Source organism: Lepidochelys kempii, chromosome 1 (assembly GCF_965140285.1).
Source record: "Lepidochelys kempii isolate rLepKem1 chromosome 1, rLepKem1.hap1, whole genome shotgun sequence".
NCBI classification, from domain to species: domain Eukaryota; kingdom Metazoa; phylum Chordata; order Testudines; family Cheloniidae; genus Lepidochelys; species Lepidochelys kempii.
In genome coordinates, this window is record NC_136380.1 from 81,579,305 (window position 1) to 81,594,810 (window position 15,506).

General features: G+C 42.9%; 1 protein-coding gene across 14 annotated transcripts in view; it reads right to left on the bottom strand.

The window, feature by feature from the left end:
- Positions 1 to 15,506, bottom strand: part of MYCBP2 (MYC binding protein 2) — a 414,963-nt gene that overhangs the window by 162,740 nt on the left and 236,717 nt on the right. For all 14 annotated transcript variants that reach the window (XM_073347171.2, XM_073347218.2, XM_073347180.2 and 11 more), the window contains one exon: positions 9,423 to 9,510. In XM_073347171.2, coding sequence (XP_073203272.1) covers positions 9,423 to 9,510 — 88 coding nt within the window. The remainder of the gene's footprint in view (positions 1 to 9,422; positions 9,511 to 15,506) is intronic.

The following is a 15,506-nucleotide window of genomic DNA, read 5'->3' on the forward strand; positions in this document are numbered from 1 at the left end:
CAGATGATCCAGGACTGGATCCCAATCATCAAGAATGAACCACGATCCTTAGGTGAAACTTTACCTAGAAACATAGTTCTATTCATGGGATCACAATTCCTTTAAATTAATAGCCAGGATCGGATGGAATTAGCTTCTGTAGAATTTGATTTGGTTAATCTGAGAATTTATCAAATCTCTCAATTCAGAAAAATTGATGTTTGTGTCACTGTACACTCCTAAAAGGAGTGCTTATACTGCTCTTCTTAATGTTGATCACAAAACTGTTTTGGTTCAGGCAGCAACTAGCTTGCATTCTGGATCACCCATTCTAATGCATTCCGATTACATCATCTAAACTATTACTTTTGTGAATCCCCGGGTTCTTCTAAAGGGAGTTTTCAACACAATCACGTAGATCAGTAAATATTCTTAGGTGTTTACACAACACAAGGCTGGACCTTTCAGTGGTGATGGCTCAGGCTATAACTGAATCAGAGGTATTTTCTGTATCCTAATTTGAATGGAACATGAACAATCATCTACTCCAAGTCAATTGAACAGGTGAAGTCCCTCCCAGAGGCAGAACAGTGAAAGGAGAACTTTGACTGGTAATCTGAGAGTTCAACTACTTGTTGAGTGCCTTAAGATCCATTACTCATTAAATTGCTTAATTCTTTGTGACCAAACAGAGAAGAGGACATTCCAAAGAAAGTTAAGAAGAGTGAACAGGCTGGATGGCTCTTAACTTCAATAAAGATGTTTAGGAGGAAGAGTGTCTTCACATTTCTGGGGATATCCTGCTGTTGTGGACTGAAGGAATGATATTAGTGGTTCAAGAAACACTCCAAAAACAACTTTTGGAAATGTAATAATCCAATTACATCCTCCTTAAAACCGTGAGAGGCAGCCACCAAATAGGAGAACTTGTACTCAGATTTACAAGCCATTTATTTTGTGGTCTGCAATTAGAGAGGTATAAGGCTTGTATTTTTATTTTGCCTTTCTGAATATATCTTCTGCTTTAGGATCTGAGTTTGACAGCCTTGGTCTTTCTGAGTGACTAGACTGCTGCTGATTCTCCTGAAATTGATTATCTTCTGTGAACTTGGCTGAAGCTAAAAGTTTATGTAGGGTGTCAGTTATCCAGATTTGTAGATATAGGTACCTTCACATCACTTTGTTAGCTATGGAACTAAAGGAATATTTGAACAAGTCCATGGACTTGTCTGTGATAAATGCTACAGCTAGTTGAGAGACAGGAACCTGTATTTGTGGGAAGTAACTTCCCTGAACTCCATAAACCAAGTAACAACCACCCTGACAAATCATGCTCATGTTAAGGTGACATGAAGAGATGCCAATGACAACCTGTAGTTCTGTCTCAAGGTCACGTCTATCTTCTTGTCTGGTTTTCCTAAACAAGAATTCTCCTCTCCTGCATGATTATGTTATACTTTTTGTGGACTTTCATTGCTGCATCTAATGAGGCATTTCAAAATGTTATTCCCCCTTATTTGCTACCATAGTATTTAGTAGGTTTCCCATTTTCTTCTTTAAACTCTGAGTAAACTATAGCCTGCAAGTAGCTACATATCATCTCTCTCAGTTTCAAGGCCAAGAGCCTTGATCACCTTTAAAATGGTCTCAAATTATTTGGGGACAGGGTTAAGGTGCTTGCTTGCTCCTTTTTGAGTGAGCCTTTTTCTTAGGCTACTGTTTTGCTCTTTTTATAGATTAGTCAGTCTTGGCCTCTCAACAGAATCAAGTGGAACTGCAGAGCTAGACTGCAAGCAGTCATACCTATTTGTTGTCTTTCTAACCTAATCAGTAGTACCAACTTAGGACAGGTGGGAGCATCAGTACAGATGACAGGTGAACATCTAGATGTTTTAATTACATTATTATGGAAGTACTTATTTAAATTTGGGACTCTCTAAGTCAAGACAGTTAATTATGACTTCTGGTTTTGAAGTTCACATCCAGTTGTTTTTGCTGAAGCTGCCGTCATTCTCACAGGCAGTTACCTACCTGCTTGCTTCAGGCAAAAGGTTTTCTATAAGAATGGTACATTTCTTACCTGATAATTTCCTTTTTGATAGCAGCTTCTCCCACAATTCTGACACGTATGAGCTATTCCCTTCCTATCTATAGTTTGTGAGGGCAGTTCAAAGCTGTAGCAGAGCCCACACTAGCCATGCCCCCCTCTCCAGCCTTCTGCCAGATAATTCATTCCAAAGCTGTGTAAAAACTGGCAGAGTATGACTAGTAAGGATAATTTCAGTGCCAACCTATAAAAAATAGACTATGTCCTACAGGCATTACTAACAAAATTAAATTATGTCCCCTTCACCAGGAAGCCATCAAGGGAATGCAGAATTCTGGGAGATACTCCTAGCAGACAGGAAATTATCCGGTAAGAAATTTGGCATTCTGAGGCTGAGCATCTCCCACAATTCTGATATGCATGGGAAGCAGCGAGCAGTGAACATAAGTAGAGAGGGATAAGAAAAACAGAAGAGATAAGGAAGACCTCCCAGAGTTAATTGTCTAAAATGCCAGAGCTATTACTGGGCCATCCCCTGCAGCACTTTCCTGCCAAAGGAGACCTCTGTAGAGGACACAAAATCCACTTTATAGTATCTAAAAAAAGGTATTAACCAATGCACACATTGCTGTCCTGCAGATCTTAGGAGTGGAAGCACAAGCTCTTTCTGCTTGAAAAGTCACCATAGATCATTGTGGAGTGTGCCCAGATGCAATCTGGAACACACATGCCTGATGCCTTATATGCTTTTACATTGCATAACTTGACCCATCTAGTAATGATAGCTTGAATAGCTTAAGCCCTTGGTACTTCAGATAAAAGGAGGGAAAGAAGGAGCCTGATCTTTTTGTCTATTAAGTACACTTGACAGGTATCTTTAGAGCTCTTCAAACATCTAAACTGTTCCACAGCTTTCCTGTCAGGTGATACGGCTTTGGATAGAATGAAGAAAAGACTCTCTCCTAGCAAGCATCGAAAGATGAATTCATCTTAGGCAGCAACAGCGTTGGGACTCTTAGCACCACCTTGCCATAATGAAACACATGCATGGACAAAGCTGCCAATTCAGAAACATGTAGTAGATGTGATGCTGACCAGAAAGCAGGTTTCGATGGATCGGTAGAATAGAGATACCGATATCAGTGGCTCAAAAGATTGCGTAGTTAGGACTTTTAACACCAATGGTAGGTCCCATTTAGGAAAGATTGGTCAACTGCAGCTTTAGCTAGTCTGGCTGTTCTAAGAAATATGTATTCCTGACAGTGTTCTGTCAAGGAACAAGAGGATCCTGTGAATAGGACACTACTTTTAGCTGACACCTGGCACACTATGAGGCTGGGCTGAAGTCTCTTGTCAATGCTTTACTGAAGAAAGTTCAGGGTAACCAGGTGTAACAAATATATAATAATTCAGTAAGGTTTATCCAAGTCTAATATCTTTGAGGTCCATTCTGTTAAAAATGCAATTGTTTGTGTTATTGTGAAACTGTATGTAACCCCTCTAAGAGGAGGGGTATGCTAATGTAATTCCTCCAGTTATAAGCTCTTTGAACCTTCACCCTAGGGAAGGGACACATTATTTTGCTAATTACCTAGTCACAGTCTCTTCATAGGCTCAAACTGGATTCTCTAGAGAAAAGAAGACAGAGAAAGGAAGTTGGGATAAATACACGAGTTAAACTGAGTCAGAGCTTTTGTTCTGATTCAGAAAATAGACAGGACCTCTAGTCCACAAAAGGCCACAATCGCTGGGGAAAGGACTTCGGCCTACTGGGGCCCCATAAGACTGGATTCTGATTCTGAGCAAAGAGAATGAGGAACTTGAAACCAAAGAAAAACCTCTGGGGTGTGGTTTCGAGTGGCTGCTCCTGCCAGAGCCCATGTTGTAAGGGGTAATCTTCAGTAAGCTTATTAGCCTGCATGTAGGTAGGTTCTTTTTTGTTTTTAAAATGTTGTCTCTGTAGTGCTTTCACCTTAAGAATAAAATATGCTTTCTTAGAAAAAAATCTGTGTTGTTACTTATAACTGTTGGCAATTACATTGTTATTAGTTTCTGAAAAGAATGTAAACAGGACTGCTTAGGCAGACTGACTTTTGCTGGGAATAACACAGTGAAAGCAGGGAACTGGTCAGCTGGAAATAACCCTGCCAAGAAGGAGAGAGATGCAGGTCTCCACCCAAGAAAGGCAAGAGCCTGAAGTGTGAGAGTGAGTGTCCTTGCTAGACCCATGAGGATCCTTGGGATTTTTGTGTTCTTGATACCACAAGCAAAACATAGTTCAAATAATGAAGTAGGCCTTTAGTACTGAAGTTCTCCTGGAGGAAAGTAGTGGTCCAATCACCTTGGAGCACAGTCCTTGCATGACTAATATATCCCTCTCAATAGACAGGTGACCAGATGTAGACAGTCAGGCTCTGGATAGAGGAGTGGGCCTTGATAAAAGGATGCTTGATCTCACTGGTTGCTGCAGTGGTGACTCCAGTTGCAGTTCTATCAGACCAGGAAACCATGGGCTCCTTGGCCAGTGCAGAGCTACCACTATCACTTTTGCTTTTTCTCCCCTTGTCTTCTGGATCACATTTCCTAGAAGTAGAAAAAGGGCAAGAATGCATATAGCAGGCCTTATGGGAATCTGTGCAAAAGAGCCTCAATCCCCAGATTTGGAGTCTGCTTCCCCCAGGAAGTACTTCAGCTGCTTTCTGTTCTTGCAACTGGCAAATAGGTCGATGCTAGATCAATCTTCTGCAGAATCAGAAAGACGACTTCACAGTCTAGGCAGCATTCTTAATCATTGACTGCATCTGCTGAATGAGTCTGCCTTTTGTTTCAGCTCTTCTTTTATATGTGTATTGTTCTTATGGAAGGTAGAGTATTCTCTACCCATTTCATTATCTCCATTCACTTCTTCTCTCCAGTAATGCTCCTTGATGGTTGATGTAAGCCACAGTGGTCACATAGTCCAGCTGGACCAGAACATGCTTGCCCTGTAGGTAGTTCTGGAACCTCCGTGGAGAGCTCCAACAGGCTGGTGTTCTGGTTCCTTTCCCCAGGGTTCCAGGTGCCTTGCACTGTCCTGTGCTCCAAATCCTATCAGGTTGGCATCAGTTGTGAGTTCCTATGGATCTGGAAGGCATACGGGAAGACCCTCCGAGGACAATCTGAGAGAGTTCAGCACCTGAACTCCAGCACCGATACCTGATCCTCCAAGGGTTCCATACTTCCAAGAGAAAGGATTGGAGGCACCTGATATTGGACCCTGCCCATGAATAATTCCTATTTATGAAACCAGAAGGACTAGTAGCTGTAGACACTGAACTATGGTCAGAATTGCACACTTTACAAACACGGATATCAGTCAGATTCTGGATCCTGTGGAATCTGTACAGTGATGGCTAGATCTTTGCCATGGAAGTATATTTCCACTCCCAGGTGAACTACTTTCGTGGAGGGAATCAAGGAGCTCTTCTTAGTGTTTATCATAAATCCATGTGCTTGAAGCAAATCCAGTGTTTGGATTGTGGCACTCCTTGCTGATGTTTTGGTCAAAGCTCTGACCAAGAAGTCATCTAAGAATGGATAAAGGTGAGTGCACTGAGATCTGAGTCTATTATTACCACCAGCATCTTGGTAAAGAGCCTTGGGCCTGAAAAAAGGATGAAAGGAAGTGCTTGATACTGGTGGTGAGCCATGCTGTAAGTAAGTCTTGGCAATCCGTGGTGGAATGGTCATATGGGAATGTGGAGATATGCATCTGCTAGCTCCATATAAGCAAGGAAGTCCCCTTGGGACACGGATGCTCCCACTGAAGCTACAGTCTCCATCGGGAATCTTATTTTCTTCATCCATTTGTTGACTCACCCGAGATCCAGAATGGGTCTAACTTCCCCTCCCCTCCCACTCATGCACGCTTCTGGACAAGGAAGAAAATGGAGTATGGTCTCAATCTTTCTTTTGTAGGAACTCTTTTTATTGCTCTTATATGCAGGAGATGTGAAATTTCATTTAACACCAGCTCATATTTGATGGAGTCACTTCAAGGTAGAGGGTGGAATGGAGTGGGGCCTTTAGTTTGAGGGAGTATCTGTGACTCTCTACCTCTTTCACCCCCTTGTCTGTCATTGATCAAGACCATTCTTCTGGAGAAATGGAAAATTCTGCTTCCTAGATTCAGGTCTCAGTAGAGGCACATTTATTTGTTGTCACAGTGGACTCAGAGGTGGTGGTTCCATCTCTGGATTTTCCACCCAGACCTCATTTCCAGGGTTTTCTCCTCATATAACTGTCGTCTTTCCTCTGGTACTTTTGTGAGAAGGATAGACAAAAGCAGGGTTTTTCGTCTGTCCTTAGAGCACGGCGGAGAGGGTCCATTTCAGTTTGGCAGCACTTTCTGCCATTATTTTGTCTAGTTTCGTTCCCCACAGAAGAGAGAGCCTGTGAATTTAGATGAGCAGATAATCTATTTGGAATGAGCATCAGCCTTCTAGGGGTGAAGCCATATGTGACATCTAGCTGCTGAGCTTTCACCTTTCTGTCAGTTGGCTCTTTGGGAAAGACATCCCATTCAAGCAGGTTTATCGTATCTTTTGCTAGAAATGCTATTGCAGCACTTATCTTTGGTATATCCGTCACAGCACTTTTTGGCTCTTGCAGCTTGTGATGTCTAAACGCATGCCTGCGTATGCATCTACCTTTATAGGGATTTCCTATAACTCTCTGATCACATCCTACAAGGATGGGCGAATCAGGACTGCTGTCCCAGGCGGGGATTTAAAAAGCTTGTCCTCTAGCACCTGCTCAAGTTGGACATGGAATATGGATGCAACCTTTTTGCACAATTTCAAACATAGCAGGAGGAAAAACAAAAACAAAAACAAAAACAACCCTTGTTGCATTTTCTTCACATCCTGATCAGGGCCTGAATGACAGCTCCCTTTCCGCAGTAGAGGAGGTGATGTCTGAGTAAGAGGATGAATACCTCTTAGGTCATTCATATCTTTTCTTTAGTCCCCCTCACTCCACCTTTTTTATTTTATTTTTTAAAGACTTTAGCTTTGCAAGTATTGCCACCCAGCTGTGGACAGGGCATGGCCTTTGTGGTTTGCTTTATGCAGTGCCTTGAGCCCTCTGAATACGTCTCACTCAGTGTCCTGCCCCACGCCCTGTGCAGCTGAGGTGGAGTTCCTTGATTTGAGTTGGGAAGAAGGGGAGCTGAATATAAGCCCAGATTCTCTTTCCAGGGAATTTAGGAACCATTTGAGGTCTTCGGGGGAGCTGGAGCCCCTTAAGAGTTTTTTTTCCCCCAGTCCTGTTCTTCCCCAGGACTTACCCCTCCTCTTACTTTAGAGTCTCTCCCCATTCTGCTCTGCATCTTCAGATTGGGCTTTTCTGTACTAGAGTTGTGGCTTCTTGGGGTAGGATGACACAACATGCCTGTCCTACTTAGAGCCCTGACATTAGTAGGGCCAGGGCTCACTGGCTCAGAACATAATTTACTCTCCTAAGAGCCTGTAAAGTTGTTTCACATCAGAGCACTGCTTGAATTTAGTTTGGTGTTTGTGCAACAGCTCTGCTATGCATGAACGGGGGCAGAGAAGCATGGCTGGGAAGCACCAGAATGCTGGCTGAGACTACTTCACTGCTCAATACCCAATCCAGGAGAAGGAGGAGAACTAAAGGCTGCTCACTACTGCCCCCCACAAATGAATAAAATTAAAGGCGGTCAGAGGCAGAAGATCTCTGAAGAGAAGAAGGGGGTTGGCTAGCACGGACTGTGATACAGCTTTGAACTGCCTCTAGAAACTGTAGACAGGAGGGGAACAGCCCATGCATATCAGAATAGTGGGAGATGCTGAGGAAGTGAGTAGGAAGAACTAGCCACTCCCTTTTCTTGCCTTGTCTCAAACTTTTGCCTTTATTATGGGATTCTGAAGTCCTCAAGAACATGAGGTGAGCCTAAAGCCTGCTGGAAGAGGAGTGCTCCAGGAAGGGCTGAAACACTGTTTTCCCTTAGGCCGTGCTCCTCGGTCTTGAACAAACTACTACCCAGTAGTGAACAGAGAAGGTCACAGCACTGTGGTATACTATATAAAGTATTAAAATAAGACTATACAAAGTCTAACAACTATCCCCTTTAGCAAGGAGGGAATTGCATTGTAGTCAAAAACTGTCTTTGGAGATAATTCACTGTTACAAAAGCCAGGAAATTGAAGTTGGGAGCATTTTAGTTTCTGTTTTTTTCTCTTGTATGGAAGAATAAAGGGAGCAGTTGATAAGCAGGTGCCATCAATGGAAGTAAGTTTTAACTACCTCTAATCAAGGGTGGAGGAAAGAGGGATTCTAATCAATATTACAGAATTGCCTAACATACTCTTGAGAGCAAAATGAATATTTACGAGAAGTGCCTATTGTGATTGAAAGTAAGATCTGCATGCTCAAGTGCACAAGAAAATACCCGATTTAAAAAAAATCTATTATGTTTTTGTGCTTGCAACTGCACACTGATCAATGTCCCCTTGCTCATTAACATGCCCTTTCTATTAAGCACTCTCATTTGCAATATGCAAATACTTAATGGCTTTGATTGCATTTAACCTAACAAGCTAATCACTAATCTGAACCTAGCAATGAATTTAAATAGTTATGCAGACACCTTATAAGAAACTGTGAGCCTTCTGTAAACAAGAATAACTCCATTAAAGACAATGGAGCTGCACAAGGATAAAACTAGAGAGAGGTCAGAATTAGGATCTCTCTCTTTCTAGTTCTACTTCAGTCACAATATTCTGCTCCAGTCACTTTTGCTGAATCTCATTTTTGTCACTTGTGGTACATTTGAAATTGTGTTTGTATTATTGAAAACTTGTGTCTACTGTGTCTGCTTATGAAGTAATGTAATACTTTTGATAATTTTAAAATTTGGAGAATTATTATTTTAGGCTCCAAGATCTACAGATATTCATGACCACTTAATTTTAAACAAATAATTGCACATTTTACAAATCAGCACCACAGCTACTGTTCCTTAATGATTGATGTGGAGTGTGCTAAGAACAAACAGTGATAAGAAAAACAAATAGTAAGATACTTGAACATTTGTGAAGTACCATTAAGAAACTGGAGAACATAGTTCATACACTGACACTCTACCTGTAGATGGGGTGAGCTGGTTCAGATTTAAATACTAGATTTCCCTCCTCCCTATACATAAGAAGGGAGTAGAGTGGGTGGCAAAACAGCATTATTTATCTGTGTTGATTAATTTTTAGTCTTAAAGTGAAAACAGAAATTTTATCTCCAACTGGAAGCAAACTTAAAACTCCTAGAATATTAGTAATTCACAACATATAATATAAATCAATTACCAAGGAAAAAATTATGTTTCTTAAGAGAGACTTACCAATGGGAAGTGCCAGATCTTTTTTCATCAAAGCTGCGGCACATGCTCCTCCTAGATTGGCCAATTCTTTCTCAAGCTGTATAATACCCTTCAAAAATAAGAGAAGAATTTAAAGCCAAAGGTACAATTTCAGAAAAGAAAAGCCGAATAGTTGTATCAACAGAATGCCCACAAACTACTGAAGATTGTGAGAGACAAAAATACTGTGCTCTAGTTCAGGGGTGCTCATCCTTAGGGTCACAAACAGGTTTCATGGAGTTATAATCACCTTCCTTGCTTTATGACTATAAGGGAGGAGGGTCCTGACCCTTTTTTGTTGTAACATGGAATCACAGTAGAAAAAAGGCTGCGAACTATTTCTCTGATTAACAGAATTTATTAAATGTAGGTGGCTGCTAGGCTTTTACACTCAGCAGAATCATGCTTACCAGAAGATAACTGTTTTCTTTAGTGTGTAGCTAAAAGAAAAGGACCTTGGAAACATACTACTAGATAAACCAACTGTAGATACATGCATACCTTAAAGCTATGTTCCCTCTAAGATGTGCTCATGTATACAGCATACATGAACTCACTCATGTATGCAACTTAGAGGTACAGTAACTCCTCACTTAACGTTGTAGTTATGTTCCTGAAAAATGTGATTTTAAGTGAAATGATGTTAAGAGAATCCAATTTCCCCATAAGAATTAATGAAAATCGGGGGGGTTAGGTTCCAGGAAAAAAATTTCACCAGATAACAGACTATATATATGTCTTTTGTCTAGTGAAAAAAAATTCATGTACACAGAAAAATATATATATACACAGTATAAGTTTTAAACAACCAATTTAATACTGTACTCAGCAACGATGATTGTGAAGCTTGGTTGAGGTGGTGAAGTCAGAGGGTGAGATATTTCCCAGGGAATCTCTTACTGCTAAATGATGAACTAGCACTCAGCTGAGTCCTCAAGGGTTAACACATTCTTGTTAATGTAGCCTCACGCTCTACAAAGTGGCACGAATGGAGGGAGGGGAAACAGCATGGCAGAGAGAGACAGACACGTGCATTGCCCCTTTATGTATGCTGACCCCACTCTAAGTACATTGCCTTTTTAAGTAGATCAGCAAGCCGAGACAGCAGCTGCTGCCAGCGAGCATCCTCTGTCCTGAGCTCTGTTGGCGTCCCCCGCCGCTCTATGGAGATGGGGTAAGCGGGGGGCAGGAGTACACCCTGACATTAGCCCCCCTCTCCTCCTCCCACTACACAGCAAGCAGGAGGCTCCTGGGAGCAGCTCCAAGGCAGAGGTAGGAGCAGCACATGGCAGTGGGGGGAGGGACAGCTGAACTGCCGGACAACTGATAGCCTGCTGGAGTGCTGCTGCACAGGGAACTTAGGGGAGCGGGGAGCTGATAGGGGGGCTGCTGGTCCACCCTGGTTCCAAGCCCCCCCCCCCCCCCCCCCAGCTAGCTCCGATGGGCTGCTCTTTCTGCAAGCAGTGGACAAAGCAGGCGGCTGCCAAACAACGTTATGAGGGAGCATTGTGCAACTTTAAAAGAGCATGTTCTCTAATTGATCAGCAATGTCACAATGTTAACTGGGACGACTTTAAGTGAGGAGTTACTGTACCATTAGTCAAAGGGCTTCCCCCTTTCTTATCCTACTGCCTCTGTCTGAGGGGACTCCAGATTCTCCTTCAACCCAGCTGCTGGTCCTCAGGTGAAGCCCCTTACAGCCTCTTCCCCGTATATTGGCCCTCAGGGAGGGTAAAAAGCTCTGGGGCTCTTCTCCCCATTGATGTTGTTGCTCTGCGGGTGGGTGGGAAATGAGAACCCTTCTTCCCCCTTGCTAGACTTTGTATGTGGAATGATCCCCTTGTTCCGGGCGTAGGAACAGAGTGTGGCCTCTCAACCTCCTTCTGCTCTGCTCCTGAGTGAGTCCCCAATTTCTTCCCTACGCTAGTTTCCCCAGATGCTAGGCTCCCTGTCTCCCCAGCTGCTCCTCTCCTAAGGTGGGAAGAAGCGTGTTGTTCCTCCTCTGTCAGAGGACAGGAGACTATTGTGCTCCATTTCAGTTTCTCCATTTCTCTATCTGTGGAACACAAGTGTCTGAGCTCATGTTTTAAACCTAAGAGTGCTGTCTCTCTCACAAAAATCAGACCCTTTGAACACAATGGAAGTGCTGAGTGCAATGCTACTTTAAGTTGGAGAGTGCTGTGAGTTGGCTCAACACTTCTGAAAATTGGGTGCGTGGGTTCTAAACTTGCACTCAGGAAGTTATTCATTCCACATACAGGAAAAGGAAACAAATTAGTGGGAACAGCTAACTAGAGGAGCTTCCAGGGTAGTGATTTCCTTCAGAGATAGACAATATACAAAGAAAGACCAAAATCTCTCTGCCCAAAGTGCCCTCCAATCTGGAATCTTGATTATGCCTCACCTTCCATAGATTTAGGCTAACTAATCTGTAACTAGAGAGTGTGTCTTGAACTTAGTCCTTATGCAACTTAGCCCAAGTGGACTCCAATTACAGATTCTGAAATGTTGAGTATACATGTAGACTGGCCACCCAATTGCTGCTTCACAGTATCATGTTCTCTTTCTGCCCATGTACTAGTCTTGCCACTAAAATAATTTGTGTTTATGTCTAGATGGCAAGGATATCCTTCTACTTTGTAGATTTTTTTTTAAAATTAGGTTATACTGCCATTCTGTTCTGCCCAAATAGGAGGTCTGTCTTTTGCATCATGAACAGCACAAAACTGAGTTTGATTTTCAAAAATCTTGGCATTTTATGCAAATAGAACATAATGGTTCAAATTATATCTAAGGAATTCTATAGTGACTACTTGTTGATACCCTTATTTGCACTGAATAGCACCATACTCTGAGTATTCCCGTGAACTTCAATGGGAATGCTTGTTGAGTAAGTTTCTATTAAATGTGATCAAGGATATCAGAATCTTGCCCAATGAGAGAAAAGAGAAAAAACTAAGAGGAGATGAATACATTGACCCCCTCTGAAAAATACAGCCAGATCCACTTTGTGCCCTGGCCAGCTTGACTAAGTCCCCAGGTTGTAAACAATCAGCTCCGCAGATCTGTGCAACACTCCAAAATCCCTGGCATTGGAAATTCCTGCGGGAAAAAGGTGTGGAGCTATGGACAGCTATGGATTGCTGGTTGAGTTAGAGCAGCATGAAAGATGCTCTAATTTACATTGAGGACAGGGAAGAAGGTGGCTAATAACTAAGGTTAAGATTCTGTCGGTTATTTTTGGTAAAATCAAGGACAGGTTACGGTCGATAAACAAAAATTCACAGAAGCCTTTGACCTGCCCTTGATTTTTACTAAAAAAACCCGACAAAACAGGAAGGGAGGGATCCAGCACCCACTTCTGCTGCAGCTTTGGGGTCCCCCAGATGCCTATGGTGGCTTGCAGATCTGGAGTCCCCGCTGCCCACAGTGGCTGAAAGTACCAGGGTCCCCCCCGTTGCAAGCAGCAGCTTGGAGTTGTGGGGTCTCCCCATCACACACAGTGGCTGGGAGCTCCAAGGGGTGCCCCTCCCCACAGATCAGAGCTCTGGAGGGCCACCCCACACAGCTGGCAAGTCAAAATTGAGTAATTATCTGATGGTGGCTGGCACACACTAATTGCTGCCAGGTGGTCTTGTATACAACTGAGGGAGAGGCCAGTGATTTTGACAGAATGTAGATTGTCCAAAGTAAGGGGAATATTTGCTGACTTGGGATTTGTGTTTCAGCTGCATGCAGATGGAAAAACTCTTCCACTCAGTTGAATAATGTTTTCTAGCGAACTCCTTTCTGCTGTTATTAAGGATGGTTTGTAAGGCTTCAGAGCAGGAATGTTCTAAGTCTGACGCCCATCCAAAAACCAAGCAATGAGATGAAGTGATCCGGGGATGGGGTGATTGATACTGCATTTCTCCTGGGTTAAGAGATCAGGAAAGGACAGGATACAGATTGAAGGGTGAGGTGACACTAAACGGAGATTTGGGAAACAAATTTATTTGAGCCAAGTGGGGGCGAAGAGGATGACTCCTGCTGTGCCCTGTCCGGCTGAAATTTCCATAGGACTTGAGGTAGGAATTGTAAGGGAGGAAAGGCATAGTTCAGGTTTCCTGACCAGGTCAGAAGGATAGCATCGCCCTGAGAGTGTAGACCTAGAGCTCCCATATAACAGTAGATGTTGCATTTTCTGTTCATTTGGGGGGCAAACAGATTCCATGTGGGGTTCCCCATTGAGAGAAGATATGGTTCACTACCGAATCATGCAGCTCCCACTGATGATCAATAGCAAAATGCCTAATGGGGGTATCTGCCAACACATTCTGAGCTCCCAGAAGGTAAGCTGAGGACAGGGTGATTCAATTCATAATGCACAAATTCCATAGGGTGACTACTTCTATACACAAGAGAATGGATCTTGCCCCTCCTTGTTGAAAAGTTGGTTATGCTGTTTAACGTTATGAAGACATGATGGAACTGGTTAAACTGAAGAAAGGCATTGCAAGCCTATCAGACTGCACAAAATTCCAAAAGACTGATGTGCATCCTGGTTTCTCAGGGCGTCCAGGTGCATTGTGCTACGTCTGTCTGTGTGGCCCCTCCAGCTCAACAGGGAGGCATCTGTAATTACTGTATTACCAGTAAGGGGGGATAGTAAGGGAATGCCCACATGTAGTTGATGGGATTACATTACATGACAGATTACGTTACTTTGGAAGGAAGCGTCACTATGGTATTCATAGTGTGTTTGGTCAGCGAATGCACTGTTTGGAACCACACCTCTAGGCAACGTAAGAAGAGTCTGGCGAATGCGGTAACAAGTGCATGAATCCACATGTCCCAGAAAGAAAACAAGTTCTGAGTGGTACTTGAGGGTTGCATATAACCTGGTCTATCAGGTTGTTCATGGCATGAAACCTGTCCCTTGGTAGATAAGCTCTTGCTATGACTGAGTCCAAATACACTTCATGAAGTCCATGGTCTGTATCAGAGTGAGGATATATTTTTCAAAGTTTACACTGGCTTCTAGACAGAAAAGGAGCTGAAGTATTAATGAGGTCAATATGCAGGCCTCTTGAAACGTCCTGGCAACGAGAAGCCAGTTGGTGAAATAAGGGATGACAGTCAGACTTTTCTATCTGAAATGAGTTGCTATTACCAGGATGACTAGGTAAAGAGCTTGGGATCAGTGGCAAAGCCAAATGAGAGCATTCTGTACTGGAAGTGGCCCACCATGAAACCGAGAAACTGATTGTGGGGGGGATGAATGTCCACGTGAATGTACGTGTCCATCACAGAGGGAGCTGTAAATGGAAATGTCTTTTTACATGGGTGGGATCATGGAAGCAAGTGTGATTATATGAAATTTCAGCTTCCAAATAAAGCGGATGAGATTGCAGAGCTAGAGAATGGGTCTCTAACACTTTTTTTTGGGTACTGGGAAGTGTATCAAGTAAAAGCCTTTCCCCTGGTGTTGGAGAGGTTTCCACTCTATTGCTCATCATTGGAGGAGCGACTCTACTTCCTGCCTAAGAATCCCCTCATGAGAATGGTCCCTGAAGAGGAATGGGGATGAGGTTTTTGGAGGAAGTAGAGAAGTAAACTATCGCATAGCCAGATTGGATAATGTCTAATACCCACCCACCTGTTATAGCACTCCAGTTGTAGAAACAGAGCGCTAAATGACTGTCAAAGGATATGCGGGTATAGGGTAGTGGCAGCATAACTTACAGTGTGCAGTTCTTGAACTTCCATTATAGATGTAACAGGAAAATTTTAATAAGTGCACAAGAGAAACTTGAGCAAAACGCTCGTAAGTAGGACCTAGCGGGTTTGTCAGGACAAAATTAAAGTTCTATGACAGCAGAGGCTCCCTAATGGGAGGAACCTAGAGAATGTAGGGGAGAGAAGTCCTTGTTCTTAACAGAACTGTGTTGAGCAGACATTACAATCATACATCAGAGTGGCACCTTTACTGGATTACAAAACGATGATTTGAACTGTTCAAGACCAGAAACAGCCAGCTGACTAATGTGGACTATCTTCCACATTGTAAGGTGAGTATTTCTAGGT